Genomic DNA, 20,252 nt, shown 5'->3' with positions numbered 1-20,252 from the left:
CGCTAGTTTTTCAAAGGGCAAATGTCTTCTAAAACAATCCGAAAATTAGGGTCCCACCACACCCTTCTTTGTCCTATTGTGGGCCCTCATATGCCATGGACCATGGTTGGCCGATCTCAGCAGCGATCAGATGAATGCGTGATGGCCCCGCAATAACCACAGTATCGGATGCCGCTATCATATACGATTTCTTGTTGGATTAACCGTCTGTTTTTTATTTCAATTTCAACGAGACTTCGACTATCATCTGCATGTATTGAAACCTCTCTTTTGTCTTGGTGTAATAGTTGATCTCCAGAGCTCTCGCTATGCCCTCGAATATGTTCGTCAACCATAGTTCGGCAGAGAGTTTTGGCAACCGGATCCAAAGGGGTATCGAGGTTCGAACCTCCAATTTCATTGGCATTCTGGACTTCCATGGGTTGGGTTGGTGACTAGAGTGCAGCCTGTCACTCGCCCGCCACACCCCTTTCTTGGTGATGTGTCGAGGTTGTTCCTCATTGCTTGCCGTGATGAGAAACAGGCCATCCTAGAAGGTCGAGAACATTACTCCCCTCATGTTCGCCCACCAGATTTCGAGGGCCTCGATCATGTATCGATAATCCATTCTCTTGTCGGAGAACACCCCCCTGTTGGGTTCCGGCGAGGATCGGATTCCGGCGAGGATCGGATTCCGTTGAGGAGGCAAACCATACGGCGTCACTGTATGGCAGTGGCCCTGCAAAACAAAAACAGAAACACAGGAAAAAGACAGCGTACCTGATGCTGCCATTTACGGAGGTTGGAGGTCGCCGGAGAAAAGGAATCTTCAACTCAGCCTTTCCGCAGCCACCACAAGCACAAGCCTCCTTATGCAGACGGTGAGTCGACCTCTTCCCCTCTCAAATTTCTGTATTTTTGCTTACTGAAAGGGTTGCTTATGAGACCCTTTTATAAGCCACGAAATGGGAACGGTTGAGTAACCGTTCCCTCTGTTTTTCAGGTTTAACGGAAGGAACATTTCATGTGGGAAGCGTTACCCACATCGTGGGTAACCACCACCAACGTGGTGGTTTAACCCAACATTCTCCCACTTGTTCCGACGATAAACCTTTTAACTAGAAAACCTTATGGGAATAACTTGATGAATAGAATGGCCTTTATATTCTATTCTAAAGGTCCTTAGTTGAATCTCTAATCCTTATGAGATTAACAACAACCATAATGAGATTAACAACAACCATAATGAGAATCAAAAGACTGAAAGTGATCACTTTATTTACATGCATATGTCAAAAAGAGTTTAACAATCCCATCCTCATTACATGTTCGGAATATAATCACGGTGCTAGCCCTTTAGTAAGATGATCAGCGATCATCTCTTTGGTACCAATATTGACAATATGCACTAAATGATTCTTTGTCCTTTTTTTAACAACAAAATACTTCAATTCCATATGCTTGCATGACGTAGTACTTTTGTTGTTGTTCGAAAAGGACACTGCAGCTTCATTATCACAGTAGACCTTTAGTGGCTTCCCAATGGAATCGACCACCTTTAACTGTGATATGAAGTTCTTTAACCATATAGCCTGCGAAGTAGTCTCGTACAATGCAATGAATTCTGCCTCCATGGTGTGGGCAGCAGTGGTCATCTGCTTTCCACTCTTCCAAGAGATCGCTCCCCCAGCAAGTAAGAAGACGTACCCAGTAGTAGACTTTCTACTATCAAGGCATCCTCCTAAATCCGCATCTGAGTAGCCAATGACCTCGAGGTGATCAACTTTATGATACGTTAACATATAGTCTTTTGTCCCTTGCAAGTACCGCAAGACTTTCTTCGCAGCCTTCCAATGGGGTAAACCTGGATTAGACTGAAATCTGCCAAGTACCCCTACTGCAAAAGAAATATCTGGTCGAGAACATGTATGCGCGTACTGCAAGCTGCCAACAACTGATGCATATGGATAAGCACTCATCTGTGCTTTGTCAATATTGTTCTGTGGACAATCCTTTAGGCTCGGCTTGTCACCTTTTGATATGGGTGTAGAAGTAGGAGAACAATTCTCCATCCCATATCTCTTTAACACCTTTTCTATATAGGATCTTTGGGAGAGGCCTAGAAACCCTTTTGCTCGGTATCGACGAATCTCAATGCCAAGAACATAAGCAGCCTCACCCATATCTTTCATATCAAAATGTGATGCAAGAAACTGTTTTGTCTCTGAAAGTAACTTAATATCGTTGGTTGCTAGTAAGATGTCATCCACATACAACATCAATATAATGAACTTACTCCCACTTTCCTTAAGGTATATACATTGATCAATAATGTTTTCTGTAAACCCGAAAGTCACAATGACTTGGGAAAATTTAATATACCATTGTCGGGAGGCCTGTTTAAGTCCATATATTGATTTGTTAAGCTTACAAACCAAACGATCATTTTCAGAGAAACCAAGAGGTTGTTCCATGTATACCTCTTCATTCAGATCCCCGTTGAGGAACGCTGTTTTCACATCCATTTGATGTAGCTCTAAGTCATAATGAGCTACGAGGGCCAGAATAATCCTCATTGACTCCTTAGTTGAGACAGGAGAAAATGTCTCATTATAGTCAATGCCCTCCATCTGGGTGAATCCTTTAGCAACCAATCTTGCTTTATGTCTCTCTATGTTACCTTTGGAGTCCTTCTTGGTCTTAAAGACCCATTTACACCCTACGGGCTTTACTCCTTTAGGTAACGTGACAAGATCCCACACTTGATTTTTAGCCATAGAGTCTAACTCTTCTTTCATGGCTTCAATCCAGTGCGAAGATTGTTTGCTCTCAACAGCTTCCATAAAATTCAACGGGTCATCATCCATATCTATGAAATCACAAGGCTCCTGAAGGTACACCACATAATCAGGATGTATGGCAGATCTCCTAATCCTTGTGGATCTCCAAACAGGTCGTTCCTCAGGCTCAGATGAAACCTGATCATCCTGCTCGTGTTCTTCCGCATTGTCCACAATAGGTTCACTTTGGATTTGTGCATTAACAATCGAATGATCAACCACACCATCATTAGGAATAACAATGTGGTATCTTTCGATGTTTTCCTTAACAGGTGATAAAACTGGATCCTGTATTTCCTCAAAACCAATGCTTTGAAGTGCACTTAATCCTACTGAACCATCTTCTAGGAATTTAGCCTTATCCGTTTCAACAATCTGTGGTGAGTGAGATGGGCAATAAAACCTGTACCCTTTTGATCTTTCTGGATAACCAATGAAATATCCACTGGTTGTTCTTGGATCAAAGGCTTTAATGTGGGGGTTATACAGTTTAGCCTCTGCAGGACATCCCCATATGTGCATATAAGACAGTGATGGTTTCCTACCTGTCCACAACTCGTAAGGAGTTTTAGGCACAGATTTCGTAGGAACCTTATTCAAAATATGCACAACTGTCCTTAAGGCTTCACCCCACAACTTTATGGGAAGTGTTGAATAATTCAACATAGCCCTGACCATTTCTTTAAGCGTACGATTTCTCCTTTCAGCTACACCATTCTGATAGGCACTACCAGGCATGGTATATTGAGGCACAATGCCTTCCTCTTTAAGAAATCGCGCTAATGGTCTTTCCCTTTGCCCCATCTCAGTAAACCTACCATAATATTCGCCACCTCTATCAGACCTGACTATTTTAATAACCTTATCGGTTTGTTTCTCTACTTCTTTCTTAAATTCCTTAAACATCTAAAAAACATCAGATTTTTCAAAAATCAAGTAGAGATACATATACCGAGAATAGTCATCAATAAAGGTGACGAAATATTTTTTGCCTGTGTAACATGGGGAAAATGGTCCACATACATCCGTATGGACTATTTCTAATATCTCACTACTGCGTTTGGCACCCTCTTTATATGTGTTTGTTTGCTTAGCCTTTATGCAATCAACACATGGGTCAATGTCAGTAAAATCTAGAGATTGCAAGATCCCTTCATTTACCAGTCTCTTTATTCTCTTTTCAGAGATATGACCCAACCTTCAATGCCAAAGCATGTAAGATTTATCATTCATCATGCTACGTTTATTTCCAACTAATGCGTATTCAGAAGTCAAAGACTCCTGAGTTTGGATCTTCACATTCAATCTATATAAACCATCATAAACTGATGCAGAACCAATTTCAATTGAATTTCTGAATATGAACAATTTGGAATTTTCAAACTTAAAACAATATCCAAATTTATCCAACTTTGAAATTGAAATTAAGTTTCTACTATACGATGGAATATAAAAGACATCATGAAGATCTAAAACTACGCCTGTATCCAGAGTAATCCTGCAGGTTCCAACACCCTTCACATGTGAACGCATCTTGTTTCCTGAATAGATGCTTTTCTCATGCATTGTTGGTTCCCTTCTGCTCAGGAACAACTGTAGACAGTTGGAAATATGAACAGTAGCACCAGAATCAATCCACCAGCTATTTTCAGGAATTTGTAATAAATTACATTCATGAGAAACAAATGACAAATTACCTCTCTTTTCCAACCACTTCTTGTACTTTATGCAATCTGCCTTTATGTGTCCCTTCTTCTTGCAAAAGAAGCACTTTATGGGAGCAGAGTTGGATTGCTTATCTTGGGATGACTTATCCCCAGTTGGCTTCTTCCTAGCATTTCTCTTAAATGCATTCTTCCTTGGTCCTACTTTGGACGTATGAGAAGCCATATGTGCACTTTGCACCTTCTCACCTTTCATCCTCTCTTCTTCTTCAACACACTTGGACATAAGTTCATTAAATGTCCATTCATCATTATGTGTGTTGTACGAGATTTTGAAAGGTCCGTATTCCAAGGGTAAGGACGTTAGAACTAAATGCACTAGGAAAGAATCAGAGATAGTGAGCTTCATGTCATTCAACTGAGATGTTATGTTTCTCATCTCCAAAATGTGCTGGCGAATGTTTCCCCCTCCAGTATATTTCATAGATATCAATTTTGACATCAGGGTACTGGCTCTAGCCTTGTTTGAACTCACAAATTGTGCCTCAATGGCATTCATGAATTCCCTCACTGTTCTGCATTGTGGGATAGCACTCTGAATGTTCTTAGCTACTTTAGATTGCAAAAGCAACAAGCTAAGTCTATTCGAGCGCTCCCACTTCTCAAAAGCAATCTTTTGATCAGCAGTACTTTGATCAGTGAGGGCAGCGGGTTCATCTATCCTTAGGGTCAGATCTAAATCCATATACCCTAATGCAAATAAAACAGTTTCTTTCCAATCACTAAAATTGGATCCTTCTAGAAAAGGTATGGAGCTAGAGCCATCTAAAATCACAGAACTAGAAACTGCATGACAAAAGACATGTATCAGGAAACATTCATACGAGACTAAAACTTTAGTGGAAAAAGCAAAATAATAAAGGCCCTTGATATGCTTCTTTCCAGGCGAGTGAAGGGGGTCATCGGAGTCCTACTTTGGTAAGAGTTCCGACACGCGAAACCACTTCGCCTACCAACCATATTCGGTAAAACTAAGGTTCTTGTGAAGATAGACCATCAACACAAGGTATCTTTGGATACACATGTGTGATGTATCTCGACACATTTACCTTATTCTACCCTACTTAAATTCCAAACACGATAAAACTACCTTTGGGTCGTCTATCGTTTCATGAATATAAGTACAATGTGCATATCGGCTTAGGAACTGTATGATAGTATAAAATTCATTCATGACTCACGTGTATTCAGTCACTTTGGTGACATGAAAACACTGATTCATTTAACTATCCTTAATGCTAATATGCAAAATTATATCTTAAAATAGTCCGTAAACCGAATAGACTAGACATATGACCCTTGAAATGGTTCTTAAACTGAATGAACCAGTCATATGTATCACAAACCGGTCTTAAAGCACTCTGAACCGGTCTGAAACAGCCCCTAACCGGTCATGCAAGGGTCTGAACCGGTTCTAAACCTTATGAACCGGGTCAAATATGAACAAAAGTTCATTAAAACCCTATAACCGTATGCCAAAACCCCTATATTTTCTTATATTTAAGAAAACAGGGTCTTACCATCTCGGAACCGGTGAGAAACTAGAAGGAACCGGCCAAAAACAGCTCTGAACCGGTTCCGGAAGGGGACTGAGTCAGTCCTTGATCCGGTTCAGGCCAAATAGTGCCTGGACCCTTCTGGATCCGGGTCAGACCCGACTGCTAACTTGATCCGGATCAGACCCGGGGTTATCCGGATCCGGGTCGGACCCGGTACAGTCCTTATCCGGGTCGGACCCGGTTACAACTGGATCCGGGTCGGACCTGGTACTAACCGGATCCAGGTCGGACCCAGTACTAACCGGATCCGGGTCAGACCCGGTACTAACCGGATCCGGGTCAGACCCGGTACTAACCGGATCCGGGTCAGACCCGGTAAAGTCCGGATCCGGGTTGGACCCGGTATAACTGGATCCGGGTTGGACCCGGTAAAGACCGGATCCGGGTCTGACCCGGTATATACCAGATCCGGGTCGGACCCGGTTACCGCTGGATCCGGGTCTGACCCGGGGTTTTCCTTATCCGGGTCGGACCCGAGCGGGTCCCCACCCGAATCCCTGATCCGATCCGAATCACTTTATGGATCGATTTCAGGTGGTCGGGTCTGGTTCAAAAATGAACCCGACCCGAAAAAACAAAAATTAAGGGTCGAGTTAGGGTTTACAGAACCCCATTTCGCCCCTTTTTCAAAATTTGCAGGGTGTTGCCGCCGTTTGCCGGCAACCAGCGTCGGCGCCTATCGGCGACCAACGCCGCCATTCGCCGGCGACCAACGCCGTCATCCGCCGGCGACCAATGCCGCCATCAGATGGTGCTCCAACTCCGGCGAAAGCAACCATCCGTCGGCCAAAACGGTTGCCGCAGAAGTTTTTTCTGAAATCCGGCGACTCAATAGTCGCCGGCGACGGCTCCCGCAGCCTCCTAATGGCGGATGAAGAAGAAGACGCTGGCGGGATCCATGCCGACAGGAAAAAACCCCCCTCAAAAAACAGAGGTAAGTATTTTTTTTTTATTATACTGTCGCCCAACGGCGACAGTCGCCGGTGCCGGCGACAGGCACCGGTGACCAGCAGCAGGGTCACCCCACGGTGACCTGCGTTTCTGGTCAAAACCGGAGCACACCCCGCGCAGCAGGAAGCGGGTTGTGGGCCCATAACCCATTGTTGGGTTCCGGCGAGGATCGGATTCCGGCGAGGAGGCAAACCATACGGCGTCACTGTATGGCAGTGGCCCTGCAAAACAAAAACAGAAACACAAGAAAAAGACAGCGTACCTGATGCTGCCATTTACGGAGGTTGGAGGTCGCCGGAGAAAAGGAATCTTCAACTCAGCCTGTCCGCAGCCACCACAAGCACAGGCCTCCTTATGCAGACGGTGAGTCGACCTCTTCCCCTCTCAAATTTCTGTACTTTTACTTACTGAAAGGGTTGCTTATGAGACCCTTTTATAAGCCACGAAATGGGAACGGTTGAGTAACCGTTCCCTCTGTTTTTCAGGTTTAACGGAAGGAACATTTCATGTGGGAAGCGTTACCCACATCGTGGGTAACCACCACCAACGTGGTGGTTTAACCCAACACCCCCCCCCCCCCCCCACCCCGGCAAGCCTGCTAGCATTGTTAGATTCATGAGTTCTAGCAGTTGTACGCCTTCCGGCTGGAATCTTGCTCTGTGGCCGGTTGTTTCTCAGACCTACCTGCAACACCTTCAAGGCCTGCGTCTGCTGTAAGTTTCTTTTAGACACTACGGAGGGCCGGCCCCTTGCTGAACCAGTTGGTTCATTTTCCAGTCCCTCCATACCTTCCGGCCTACTTAACACTCCCTTTTCCCTGTCCAGCGGTGGCCATTCCTCTGCCTTTATCGGGGTTCCTCCATATTTCGTGACCTGCATTCCCTCCCAGCTAAAAACAATTGTTTTGCTAATATACAATCCCAATATAGTAAGATATTGAGAAGAAAAGACCCTACATTAATCCATATCCTTAAAGCAAGGATATGGTCCAAATGGATATGCGACCATATGTATCAACAATTGCCATGCCACTCCATGAGCTTGTACTTGGTGTCGTGCAGCAAGTGAGTGTATCATTCTTCACATTTGGGGGGTCCCTTGGATGCCGTTCACTGTGAGATGGACAGCATCAAAGCCATCATGGCCAGTAATACATAATTCATTGCAGCTGCAGCTGTGATCATTATAAAGTGGTAGAAGATGTAGACACGCATGATAGTTGTGGTCAATAGCATTCAAGACCCCCTTTCTTTGGGGGTGTAAGCCCACGGAGTTTTACGTTGTCAGGACAGTGTGACGGTACGTACGATAGGCAAAACCAGCTTCATGGGGGCGGTTTGGCCATGTAAATATAAAAAATAAATAAAACCTTCTTTGGGCAATGTTAAGGTTTGCCCTTGTCAGTATCTCCAGAAGTGTCCATGAGGTAGTGCTGTCAATGGGTTATGTGTCCAGCCTCTCAGACTTCGCACAAGCACTTCCAAACGACATGATCCGCATGATTTAAGGAGAATTCAAAACATATATCCACACTAAAAGTATGGGTCATCTGGGTCGTGTTGGATATCTGGAAAATTGTATATCAAACTCGACCCACCATGTTACGCAGGTGATCAGCTTGGCTTATCCGAATAATATTTTGTTTAAAACTTTTCATACCCAGGTATTTGGGTTAGAGTTGGGTCGGGTATTTGGCTGACACAAACCTGACCTGTTGACAGCCCTACCATGATGTTTATATTTATGTTTCAAGAAGATGATTTGCTTTTCTGTCTTTTTTTTTTGTTTTTAAGCAAGGTGGTACACAACATACCATTAGGTACCTCTGTGATAAATATCGCGAAATTTATAAAAATTTTATGATATATAATATCGTGAGAAATTGCTTGTAAGTTTAAAACGGCGATTTCAATTTCTTGCAAGATTTTCAAAGCATGACAAATAACGTGAGATTTACATTTTTAACAGATATTTATTGTGAAAATCCTCGAGATTTTTATTTTTAAATATATTTTATTTATATTTTCTTATAAATTTTTTAAATTTTTTAATTTATTTTTTTATTGCCAAGATTTTGCCTAAAAAACACGAGATTTATGATTTTTTTTTTTTAAATCTCCCTAGTTTTTGACTGCCTATATTTTGCCGTTTTTAACTTTTGTCACTAGGCTTGCAACGTCCCAACACATGGTGACGTGCACTAACAAAGCCTACCAAACAAGCTGAGCTTTTCTGTCCTTTAAAATGGAGGAAAGCCATTGATTTTTTGCCAGATGGAAGTACTATTGGTTGACCCATGGCTTTTTGGCAGAAACCACCTTAGCATAAAAACCTAGGCTTCCTTGTCCACCAGGAAGTACACCCGGCTTTGGCCTTGCGTGAGAGAACCATGGTAGGTTCTGAATTCGTGACATCCCTTACAATTGGTGACATTATGAGCTAACCCAACCCCTATATAGATAAGTAGAAACCTGCAAAAGGGAACGAGTCCCTTAGCTTAGAGGAAACACTCAAATAGTTTTAATAAAAAAAATATGGGGGAGATTTACTATTCCAATTTCGAACAGGGAGTACGAGTATATTTGGATGCTTATTTGGACCCAATAAATGTGTTTCAGAGACATAAATGGATCTAAACTCAACCCATTCCAGCCCAAATTTGTGTCCTGAGGAGGCTATCTAGTTTCTAGTGGAATTGCAATTATTTTTCAAAGAGGCACAAACATTAAATAAATTCAAAAAAAAAATAATCAATAAAGCACTTAAATTTTACTTACCTTTTAAGCACAAATAATGATTGGAAAATGTTAAAGAGTCCCAAGCAACTTACGTTATTGTTAGCCCAACTCTTGCTATGTCGCAGGGATACTCCATTTTTGTCCCCCTATCCTTTCCATCATGTACTAGACATATTGAAAACTTCTTAAAAATGGTCGTGTCGATGTTTGCATCCATGAGATAATGAAATAATACTCCATAGACTTTTAAATTGAGGAACAATGAAGGCATGGCATTGCCAAAAGTGAGGGAGCAGAAGAACGTCTTATTAGTAAGGCTTGACTTGAATCCATGACATACCCTTGAATCCATAATGAGATATCCAAACCAAAGTGGTGGTTTCTCCTTTCTTGAAACACACACACACACACACACACACACACCAAGATATACACTTATTTGTCATAGGCGCTAGGCAGAGAGCCTAAGCGGTGAGTCCCTAAAAAGGCCTAGGCAGCTTAGGGGGTACCTAAAATAAAAAAAATATATAAAAACATGTATATTGTCTTCTCTTTCTTCTTCTTCTTCTTCTCTTCCTCGAAGAAGAAAACAAATGATGTCTTCAAAGAAGAAAAAAAACTTCAAAAAAAAACTAGGCACACCTAGGCAACCTAGGCGAAAATATAGAGCCCCACTGCCCAGACCTGGTCGCCCAGGCAGTGAAGCTGCGCCTAGGTCACCTAGGCACCCCCTTTGACAACTAATGATATACAAGATTAATTTCTTGTTGTTTAGTACTGTTACTATTATTTATCATGAAATACTATCATGGCTTAGTTTATCAAGAAAAACTATAATGGCCTGGGGCAACTATGAGAAAGTCTTGGCAGAACCAATAAATAACATTGGCAAAGACAAGCCGAGAAATTAAGCCAAATTAAGGCATCAAAGGATCTTCATGCAAATTCTCACCTGCGAAGTGATGGTGTATGATAAAATTAGCAGCAAGAAAGTCCATCTCGAAATATTTGGATTTCCTGTTAAAATTCACTTCTAGATATGGCAATTTTTCAAAAGTACAAACAGATTACTATAATTATATTGCATTTCTTTCTTTGGAGAAGAATTTTACAGGACAAGAAGAATTTTCACTTAATCAATCTCAAGATGATACGCAACAAAACATCTCTTTCAAAAGGATGGCATAATCATCTCAACTACAAGCGGTGAAGTTATCAATCCTTTCTTAAGGAGTCAAGTCTTCTTAGTCTCTGATCCAGCTGTGCCATTACCTCAGGTTCTTGCTTTTTCCGCTGTTTTGCTATGGTATTTGTTGTCATAGACCCAATCTTGTCAAAAGCTACCTATTATTTGTAAAACACCATTATTTCTCGTAAGCATCATTAGAATATGGAAGCATGGTACAGTTAATAAAACACAAATATCTTAAGATCAACTTACTGTCAACAATTCATCAGGATCAAAAAGATGGTGAGACGTTCTTTGCAAAATGTCAATCACATCTCCTATTTGATGGGCATTCAACAATTCCTCTTCCTTCATCTGCAACAACATCAGATGTCAAAAATGCAGCGAAAAATGGATATATTTAGTTGATCAATCAGACATCAAGATTATGAAACCATTTACATAAAAGATTAACCTGATCTGATGTAGTGAATCAAAGTGTTTCCATGGAAGGAAACAGGACAGCTAAGGATTGTAAGCAAACAATATTATATCCAAAGTTGAGGAGAAAAATGTAACAAATCATTGGCATACAAGTTTCTGATAGCGAATCCAATTTTAAGAAGGAAGCAAAGCAAGGCATAAGACTAGATATATAAAACAAATTACCAGATAATCATAAAACATCAACTATGTTTTATGTTATAATTCCATAATTTGCATTTACCTTGAAGATAGCTAAAGCAACATGGAATAGAACCTTCACACCCTCGTTGAAGAGGACATCCCACACCCGCATGGTTGTCTGAAAATTACCAAGATTAAAATATTACCATAAAGCAGAGCAACACTATAAGCATCTACAGAAACAGACATCTATAGCTGGTTAAAAACACACAACAGTAGAGTCCATAAATAAATGCCTAATCAACTGCTTTCATCAATCAATGAAGACTCCTTTGACTTTTCTTCTTCCCATGCTTCCTACGTTAAGAGATCCAATTAGTCTTTTAAGGATGTGAAAATAATACAACTCTAAGCTAATATAGCGGTCAATTAAAGACTCCTAGTCCTAGATATGATCCCTGGCATCACATAATTCTGACATTCAAACGTTACATAGGTACAAATGTGATATGGTGCAAGAAATGGGTTATATGCTGTGTCACATGGGTGCAGGTGCGATGCAATTTCAAAAATTTTGGACACGAGGACTCGGCTATATATATATATATATATATATATATATATATATATAAAGACTCGGTCAAAGTTGTGCCCATTAGAGGACAGGTGATGAGTTGTGAAGCCTGATTCAGGGTTTTTTCCCTTACAGGAGGGGGGGGGGGGGGCTGGGGAGGGGTTATAGGGGGGGCAGCGCCCCCCCCCCCCCCCCAAGAAATTTTTTTTTTTTAAATTCTGTAGCCCAGAATTTTTTTGTAAAAAAAATATGCAAAAAATGGACCAAAATGACCCTGGGTGCGTTGACCGCACCCAGGGTCGGGTTGACCGAGTCCGAGCCGCACCTGTGTCGGTGCCTGTCGATGCAGGTGCGTTGACCTTGGAGCCGAGTCCATGTGACAGATTATATGTCATTTTTCCATGAAAAGTATAGTTTTCACTACATAATCATGTATGTGCACACATCAACAAATGCAACTGTGCAATGATAAATGTACTTGCACAAAAAGATGCACAACAGTGGGGGTAAATGGCTAAAAATACTAATACATATGCAATGCATACAAATGCCAGATCCTTGGTAGCTGAAAAGTGCCAAAAACTATCTGCGTGTTAAACAACTTCCATGTTGAATGGAATATAAAGCTTGAAACAGACACAAAATAAACTTGGTAGACTAAGCAATGCAGGAAGAAGATTTGGTTCACGAATCTGTGAGCATACTATTATGTTTAACGATCACGAGTCTAACACATGATTGTGTGATCAGTTTTTTAGAGACCATGGGGCTTTTAATTATTTATGAAACCCTGTCTTTGTAAACTACTTTTTAAAATGATATTTGCTGTTCAGGAGTACAAAGTAAGGGCTTACCTCTGATGGCAAGCTTTTAGAGAAGAGGCACAAGAACCATTCTGTGGCTACAAGAGACACATCAAACTGCATAGCCTCCAAATGAGCAGCAATTCTGGATGTGGTTTGCCCATTAGTCATATAGTGTTCATAAAAACAGGTGCTAACATCAGGTAGCTGAAAAACAGCGACAACTAACCTCGGACATTTCTTGGCAAGCAGATCTTTGAACACTCTTTGCTCAACATGGCAACCAGATAAATTGTCAGTATAGCAGTCATTCACCAACACATTTTCCAAAAGGACAGCAAGCATCCAGAATGCATCTTCCTCTGTTTTCATCACAAGCAACAACAATGCAGCAACATAATTCAATCCCTGCATGCAAAAAGCAAAAATGCTGCGCATGAGTTCAGGAAACCAAGTAGAGAGTCATCAATAGCTTGGATGGCCAAAACATGACTCACTTGACAATATCCAACATCAGAGTCCCTGAACGAATAGCCAACCAGAACACGTCGTAGAGATGCATGACCCTCTGGAGTGTCCAGCCAAGGATGGCATGGGAATGTACGTGGCAAGTCCTGCATTAATTTTGAAACAAAATAAGAAAACAGAAAACATGAGAAACAACCAAAAATAAAAAATTCAGCCTTCTGAACATGAAAAAGAAAAGCAAATTAAGTGAAAAAAAGTAATATCTTTGATTGCCTTGATGAATCAGAAAGACCAAGTTCCCACTTATGCTGTCCGAAAGGTTTAATGAAGATGTGCTATTCTAAGGTGACCCATGTCTCCCCCCTCTCCCTCCACCCAGCCCGACATCCCTCAATTACATTACATGTCCAAAATGTTCCAAATATAACATCACAATGACAAGCACCTTAGCAAGAACTTGAAAAGCAAAGTTCATAAAATGATGGGACAGAAGCAGATGCACTGATCACCAATAAAATCAAATTGTGACTTGAGTGAATGTACAAACCAATTTCGCATACTTCTTCTATACAATGTTTCTAAGAGTCTTTCTAGTCAAGTAGCAAATTTGACACAAATTTTCATTGCATTCATGACAGCTAACTTCCAATTGTTGAGCCACTGTACAGAATAGGAAACAATTAACACAATATGACTTGCTCTTGGATGTCCCAAATAAGGACTATTTTTCTGTAATGCAATCCAGTGAAGCACTAATGGAAATTGGTAGCTCTGCAGTTTGACTTGACAAGAATGAAATGAGCAAGGAAAACATTAGGTGAAAATGAGTGTTGCTATGCCATGTTGAATATGTGCTATTCTTTCATGAATACATTCCACTCATCAAAGAAAAATCAATTCACTCAAACATTTATAGAGATATTGTGTGATGGATTACAGTAAGATAAGTCAGGCAACACATTCATCAATTTGATACTTAATAAACAAACGTAGATACGTTATACCAGAAAAATTAAGAGATGGACATCACTCACTCACTATGAGTAAAAAATCCTAAAAAAGGAAACACATGGATGGATAAATTGAAATTAGCAAGCACTAAAATGAACAAAGTCTACAACTATGAAGTTTCAATTTTAAAATTTCCCTTGTAGGAGTTGGCTGAAGAAAATCCAGATCAGAAGCCATTACTTTAGTTTTGACTTATTGTACTCTGAGGAAGGCTCACTTAGTCACGAGTCATTGACTCAATTTTTCAACACCCTGATATTGTCTATTATTTCAAGGTAATAAAGTTAAAACTGGTATGCCTTGCTTCTGCAATGTCACAGCAATCTTTGTTATTATTATCTCTAGAAAAAAATACCACAATTTAGCTTAAACATTCAACCACCTCTGAACCAGTTTTGACAGGATGAGGATCCTCGATCCTGACTTACTGTCTAAAATGAATTTGACAAGGTTTCTATCAGGATAGAAGTAGATCTAGGATACAGATTACAGATATATCTGGTTCTGAATCTTCTGATTGTTTGGATGCTAAAAAATGGCTTTTGCAGACTTGCTTCAGAAAGCCTAACATGAACAACTGAGCTGTGTTTTTGTATTTTGTTATTCTTGACAAGTTCAGATCAGTATCTATACCTGAATATATCATGCATTAATGAATATGAACAGAAGTTATGAAGTTTAAATATGTACCTGAACACATCAGATTGGACCCTCATGTGGCCCAATATAAGGACTGAACATGGAAGACAATGTTACTGAGACCTAGGTTAGACTAGGGATTAGGTATAGTTTTATCAGAGGAACATGATATTCATGGATAGGACCTAGATCAATACAACACACACATGGCTAGTGAAGGTGAAGTTGACATCTCTAATAGAACCCCTCAATAGGCAGTTCTTTCATGAGAAACTTCAAAAGGCTCAAGGAGTGGAGCCATTAATACAGACCTATCCCACCTTTTTCTTTGCTTTTGATTACCCAACTTCTGCCCCACCTAACAGACTCGCCCATCTGATTTATTTCCTGTCTAGGGTTGAAAGAAACAACTACCTACGGTTAGTAAGGCAACAACATTCTGTGACTTGTTGGATGATCAATAAACGAATACAAACGATCAAAGGAAGTACCTGATTACAGATTGGAAGTAGGCAATACAAGGTAAACCTAATGCAACTAACAGAACTGGCCAAAAGCCAAACCTCTACTTCCATACAATAATGATAAAAGAATACAACATAATTCTTTAAGACATGGCAGCAATTCCTAGTTCCAAATTGGATTAAGGTTGTTCAAGTAGGATTCTAGGGTGGAACCTTGCAACCTATGTCACATACTCCACTTTTACTCCTGTTCCATATCCCCTTATATACCAATCACACGTGAAACTTCATAAAAATGCCTCTATCCCCATATCCAAAGCCATATCCATGTGGCCTAGCTTGCAACTATGCCGCGAAGCCATTCCCACATCAAATGAAGACTAAAGCATTTTTTGCATCTTTGTAGATGGAAACAACTAACAAGGTGCTTGTCCAAAGATTTTGAATAACAGAAATGTAGGACCAAATTTTGCTTGATGACCTAAATATCATTTGGGTGTCAGGAATTAGCAAAAACCAGGCATGAAGGATTCTTCACGCATCCGAAAGCTACGTAGCATTAAGTTTCTACAATTTCATTTTTAAACAAAATATTAATGATGACAACAATAATAATGACGTTGATCACATGATATTGACGATGATGGTCGTGATAAAATCTGCAAATTCATAAGCATCAATAATAGCATACGAGGCTACAAGAACAATTGAAAAACCAATGCACCATTGATCATCAAACATTAACCAAAAACATGAATTTTACCCACAGAACCATTGAATTCATGAAAGAAAGAAAGGAACCCAATGAAAAAAAAACTAAAACTGCAAACCCACATGATCGATCTGCAGGGTCGCAGGCGTGACCTTGCCCTCGACAGCCTTGATGAGATCAGCGTAATAGCTCTCCGGGACCGTCGACCGCTTCTTCGCCGCACCGGACAGGGACAGCCAGACCTTCGGCCTGAGAACAGGGGGAATCCCCTTCCTGATAAGCCGCCGCAGCAGGATCGAATTCGCGAGGATGGAAATCTTCAGCGAAGAGACCGTAATCCCCTCCGATATCGAAGAAATCTGCGGCTGCAGGTACCAATTGGCGCCCTTATTGGCCTCTAAAGCCCACCAGGCGCGGCCTTGCTGCCTCACCCTCTCCCTCACCTCGTTCAACACGTTCACATCGTCGAGGTTCCCCTCCACGGTGAACTCGTAAAGGTCGGTGAACTTCACCGTGATGGTGGCGTTCTTCTTCGCGGCATTCGCATTGTTGTTGGTGGTGGCGGTGGCGGTGGCGGTGGCGGTGGCCGTGCCATTCTTCCAATGGGGCCTCTGAGCCTGAGTTGCGTGCATCCCAAGAGCAAGACGAGCAGGAAAACGATATGGGTGTTTAAGGAAGAGGGAGGAGGAGGAGGACCAACGATGGTGCCATTGAAGAAATGAGCATAGATGGTGGTGAATAAATGATGGCCTGGACCTGTTCTCTGGTTTTTTTTCAACGTTTTAGAGAGGATTGGATGGTTGGTTTTCCATGGGAAAGATTGGTGAGGACCTGGTAAAAGGGGAAGCGGATCAGGTCACGCTGAACATGAGACGTTTTTGCTCATGCTGACATCATGGCCGTCCGATTTGCATTTTAAAAAGCTCAAAAGTCAACAAAACCACGTGGCATTCATCCAAAATGCAAACAGACGGCCACGATGTCCGCATGAGCAAAAACCCTCATGTTCAGCTTGACCTGATCTGCGCCCGGTAAGAGGGAGGAGGAGAAAATGGAGGGTTGGGCAACGGGCCGAGCTCTCCGACCCGATGGGCGAAGCCGACTCGACCTGCCGTGAGCCGGGTTTGGGCTATGTTTTTTAGGTTCGGGCTCGTTAGATATCGGGCACAAACCCGGCTTGTTACATACGTGACTGGGCTGGGGCCGGCTCGTGGACCACCGGCCATCCATCTGGCTACCGAGCCCTCTCGATGAGCTTGAATTATTTATTAATTTTTTAATAATATAAAATTTTTAAAAAATAATTATTACTAAGTAACTTGAATAACAATTATTGTTTTACCTAATTAGTTGTATGAAAACTTTTTATTTGTTAATTATTACTATTTATTGCAATTAATTAAGAATTAGGTTTTAGTATCATGAAAATAAAGAAAAATAAATGGGCTTGGTCGGGGCTGGGCCAAAGGCTTCTCTTCAAATCCGAGCCTGTTAAGAACCGGATCAAAACCCGATACATTAGTATTAGCGGGGCCGGACTGGGCTGGCCGGCTGGCGGGATGCCCACCCCTAGTGGTGATGAATGGGGATTTGACGGGTTCTTTGGGGTGCACTGTTGGAAATTACGTCACCTATGAACAAGTTGGTAGTTGATAACGCGATGGTACGGATCGATACCGTTCCCTCGTTGTTGTTTACCAATACCCTTTCCTTCCAATTTGTCCTAATAAGGATAATTTTTCAACCTGGCACTTAATTTTTTTTCGTATAATTCATATGCAGAATTTACTTTTACAAATTTCAATACACTGAAACATTGTTGTGATTAATAAAAATATGATGAAATTTGTTTCAAATCTGAAAAATTATTAATAAAAACATGTTGAAAAATTATCTTTGCCTTCAACTCCGATCTCCCTTTCATATGAGTTTGTTGTGGCATGGGAACATGTTTTTTAATATTATCACATATGTTCCCATGCCCCCCTTTAAACCGAGGATAGAGGACATGAAATAGAAATGAAAATGAAAATGAAGGCGAGGATGGAGGTTAAAATCAAAACCTGTGCGGGGATGGAGGTGGGGATCGAGGATAGAATTTTGAGACGGAGTGGGAGTGGAGACCTTGTCCCCCTCCACCGCCACCGCCCCGCTGCCATCCCTAAATAATCACCTAATCTTTGTTGATGGATTTTTAATTGTTATTCATTTACTGCATCCTACTCATGGCTCAACCTGTGTTCGTCGTTCAGCTTGTAAAGGGTTCGTTCAAACTCTTAAAATAGGCTCAGCAAGCTGAACCAATGTTTGTCAGAATCAGTGCGTACAGGCAGAAAATCGATTAAGCTTCACTCATGAATCCTCCCGAATAGGCTGTTTTTTAATAAAATATAAAAAAAATACTTAAATTTGTTTTTTAATATTATTTTAATGGATTTAATATGTATAATTGACACTTAATATCTTTTAATTATTTTTTGGTCGATTCAGACCAATTCAATTGAGTATCGGTATCGGCCGATTCCCTTGATTAGTTAGTTGGCCAACATTGAGCTGAACACAAACAATGTGTTTAGCTAGGCTTATAGGCTTGTTAAGCCGTTTATAGATGTAATTTGCATCACTTAAAGAGTACGTGGCTTGGAAGCAAGAGGTTTAATTAGAGGCTTCCAGCTTTAAAAACAAATTCATTATTTTGGAAGCGTGCCAGCTCAAGCTTACCGTAAAATTCTATTATTTCCAGCTTTGAGACAATGTTTTTTCTTTTCATAAACATGCAAGCTCGAGCTGGAGTCGTTTATATAACTTGAGCCCAAGATTGGCTCAGCTTACCGTAAGAATCGGTCAAGCTTGAACACCTCATGCTCGCTAGGCTCTTTCATCCAAATGACATCTAATAAGTATAAGTTGTACCAATTGCATCCAAGCCTTTGATCACATGGATGTGGGCGGGGCATGATTTATTTGCTAGAGTTTGTGCCTTGAATTGAATTTTTCTTTAATATGATATTATCATTTTGAGTTATACATTTTGATACATTGCGGGTCATTGAATTTTGAAGCTCTTGGAAAACTTGCTTACATGTAATAAACACATGATTCACAACTCATAAATTTTGATACATTGCGGGCCTATCCAAAACCTAGTTTAATACGTAAAAATTGCTCCCCGCCCTATTTTTTTTCATTCATAAACCTGATCTATTGCAGGGGAAATGCCTACGCACTCTAAAATAACGTGTCACTGTGACATAAGGTGAATTGAATACATATAAGTAAGAAGCTCGAAAAACCCATTTAGCATGCGGTTTAGCACCAAACGGGTTTAACACGGACGTATTTTCCTATATATATATATATATATAGGAAAATGGTTCTGTGCTAAACCCATTTGGTGCTAAACAGAGAGCTAAATGGGTTTTTTGGGCTTCACGGGTGCTTTTTATGTGGTTCTGGCTCCATAAATGTGTTGGGCATGATCGATTTACTAAGAATCCACACCAAAATTGTGTGTTTTTATGGAAAAAATGATTTTTGGAGCCTCAAAATTTTACAAAGATTTTAGACCATTAGTTTTTTTAACTTTATAAAAACTCACCCATGTATTGGAATCAAACTCTTCGTGAGCTAATCCCTATAAAATCAAGTACATAGATCACATCAGAATTTAAAATGAAAAAAAGCCTGAAAAACCCATTTAACATGTGGTTTAGCATCAAATGGGTTTAACACGAACCCATTACTCTCTCTCTCTCTCTCTCTCTCTCTCTCTCTCTCTCTCTCTCTCTCTCTCTATATATATATATATATATATATATATATATATATATATATATATATATATATATATATACATCGATCGCGGTCCAAGACCGCCAATAAAGCCTCCTAAAATGCAAAAAAAAAAATCGCAAACGTGCCAAGCAAGTTCGATGGAAGTAAGCAAGCTTTGAGAGAGAGAGGACTAGGAGTACTGGGGTTATATAAATGTGGCA

The 20,252-nt window shown here is 40.8% G+C and overlaps 1 protein-coding gene across 1 annotated transcript; it reads right to left on the bottom strand.

Annotated features, from left to right (window-relative positions):
• Positions 1-10,858: 10,858 nt before the first annotated feature.
• Positions 10,859-17,069, bottom strand: LOC149848136 (uncharacterized). The gene is made up of 7 exons (XM_090020356.1): positions 16,380-17,069; positions 13,461-13,577; positions 13,193-13,371; positions 13,015-13,108; positions 11,687-11,764; positions 11,233-11,334; positions 10,859-11,135 (listed from the first exon to the last, which is right to left on the bottom strand). Exons 1-7 carry the CDS (start codon positions 16,887-16,889, stop codon positions 11,007-11,009), a joined length of 1,209 nt encoding a protein of 402 aa, XP_089876482.1. The 5' UTR covers positions 16,890-17,069; the 3' UTR covers positions 10,859-11,006.
• Positions 17,070-20,252: the final 3,183 nt, after the last annotated feature.

This window comes from Nuphar pumila, chromosome 1, assembly GCF_984573655.1.
Source record: "Nuphar pumila chromosome 1, dmNupPumi1.hap1.1, whole genome shotgun sequence".
Lineage (NCBI taxonomy): Eukaryota > Viridiplantae > Streptophyta > Magnoliopsida > Nymphaeales > Nymphaeaceae > Nuphar > Nuphar pumila.
This window is presented reverse-complemented; position numbering and strand designations above follow the sequence as displayed.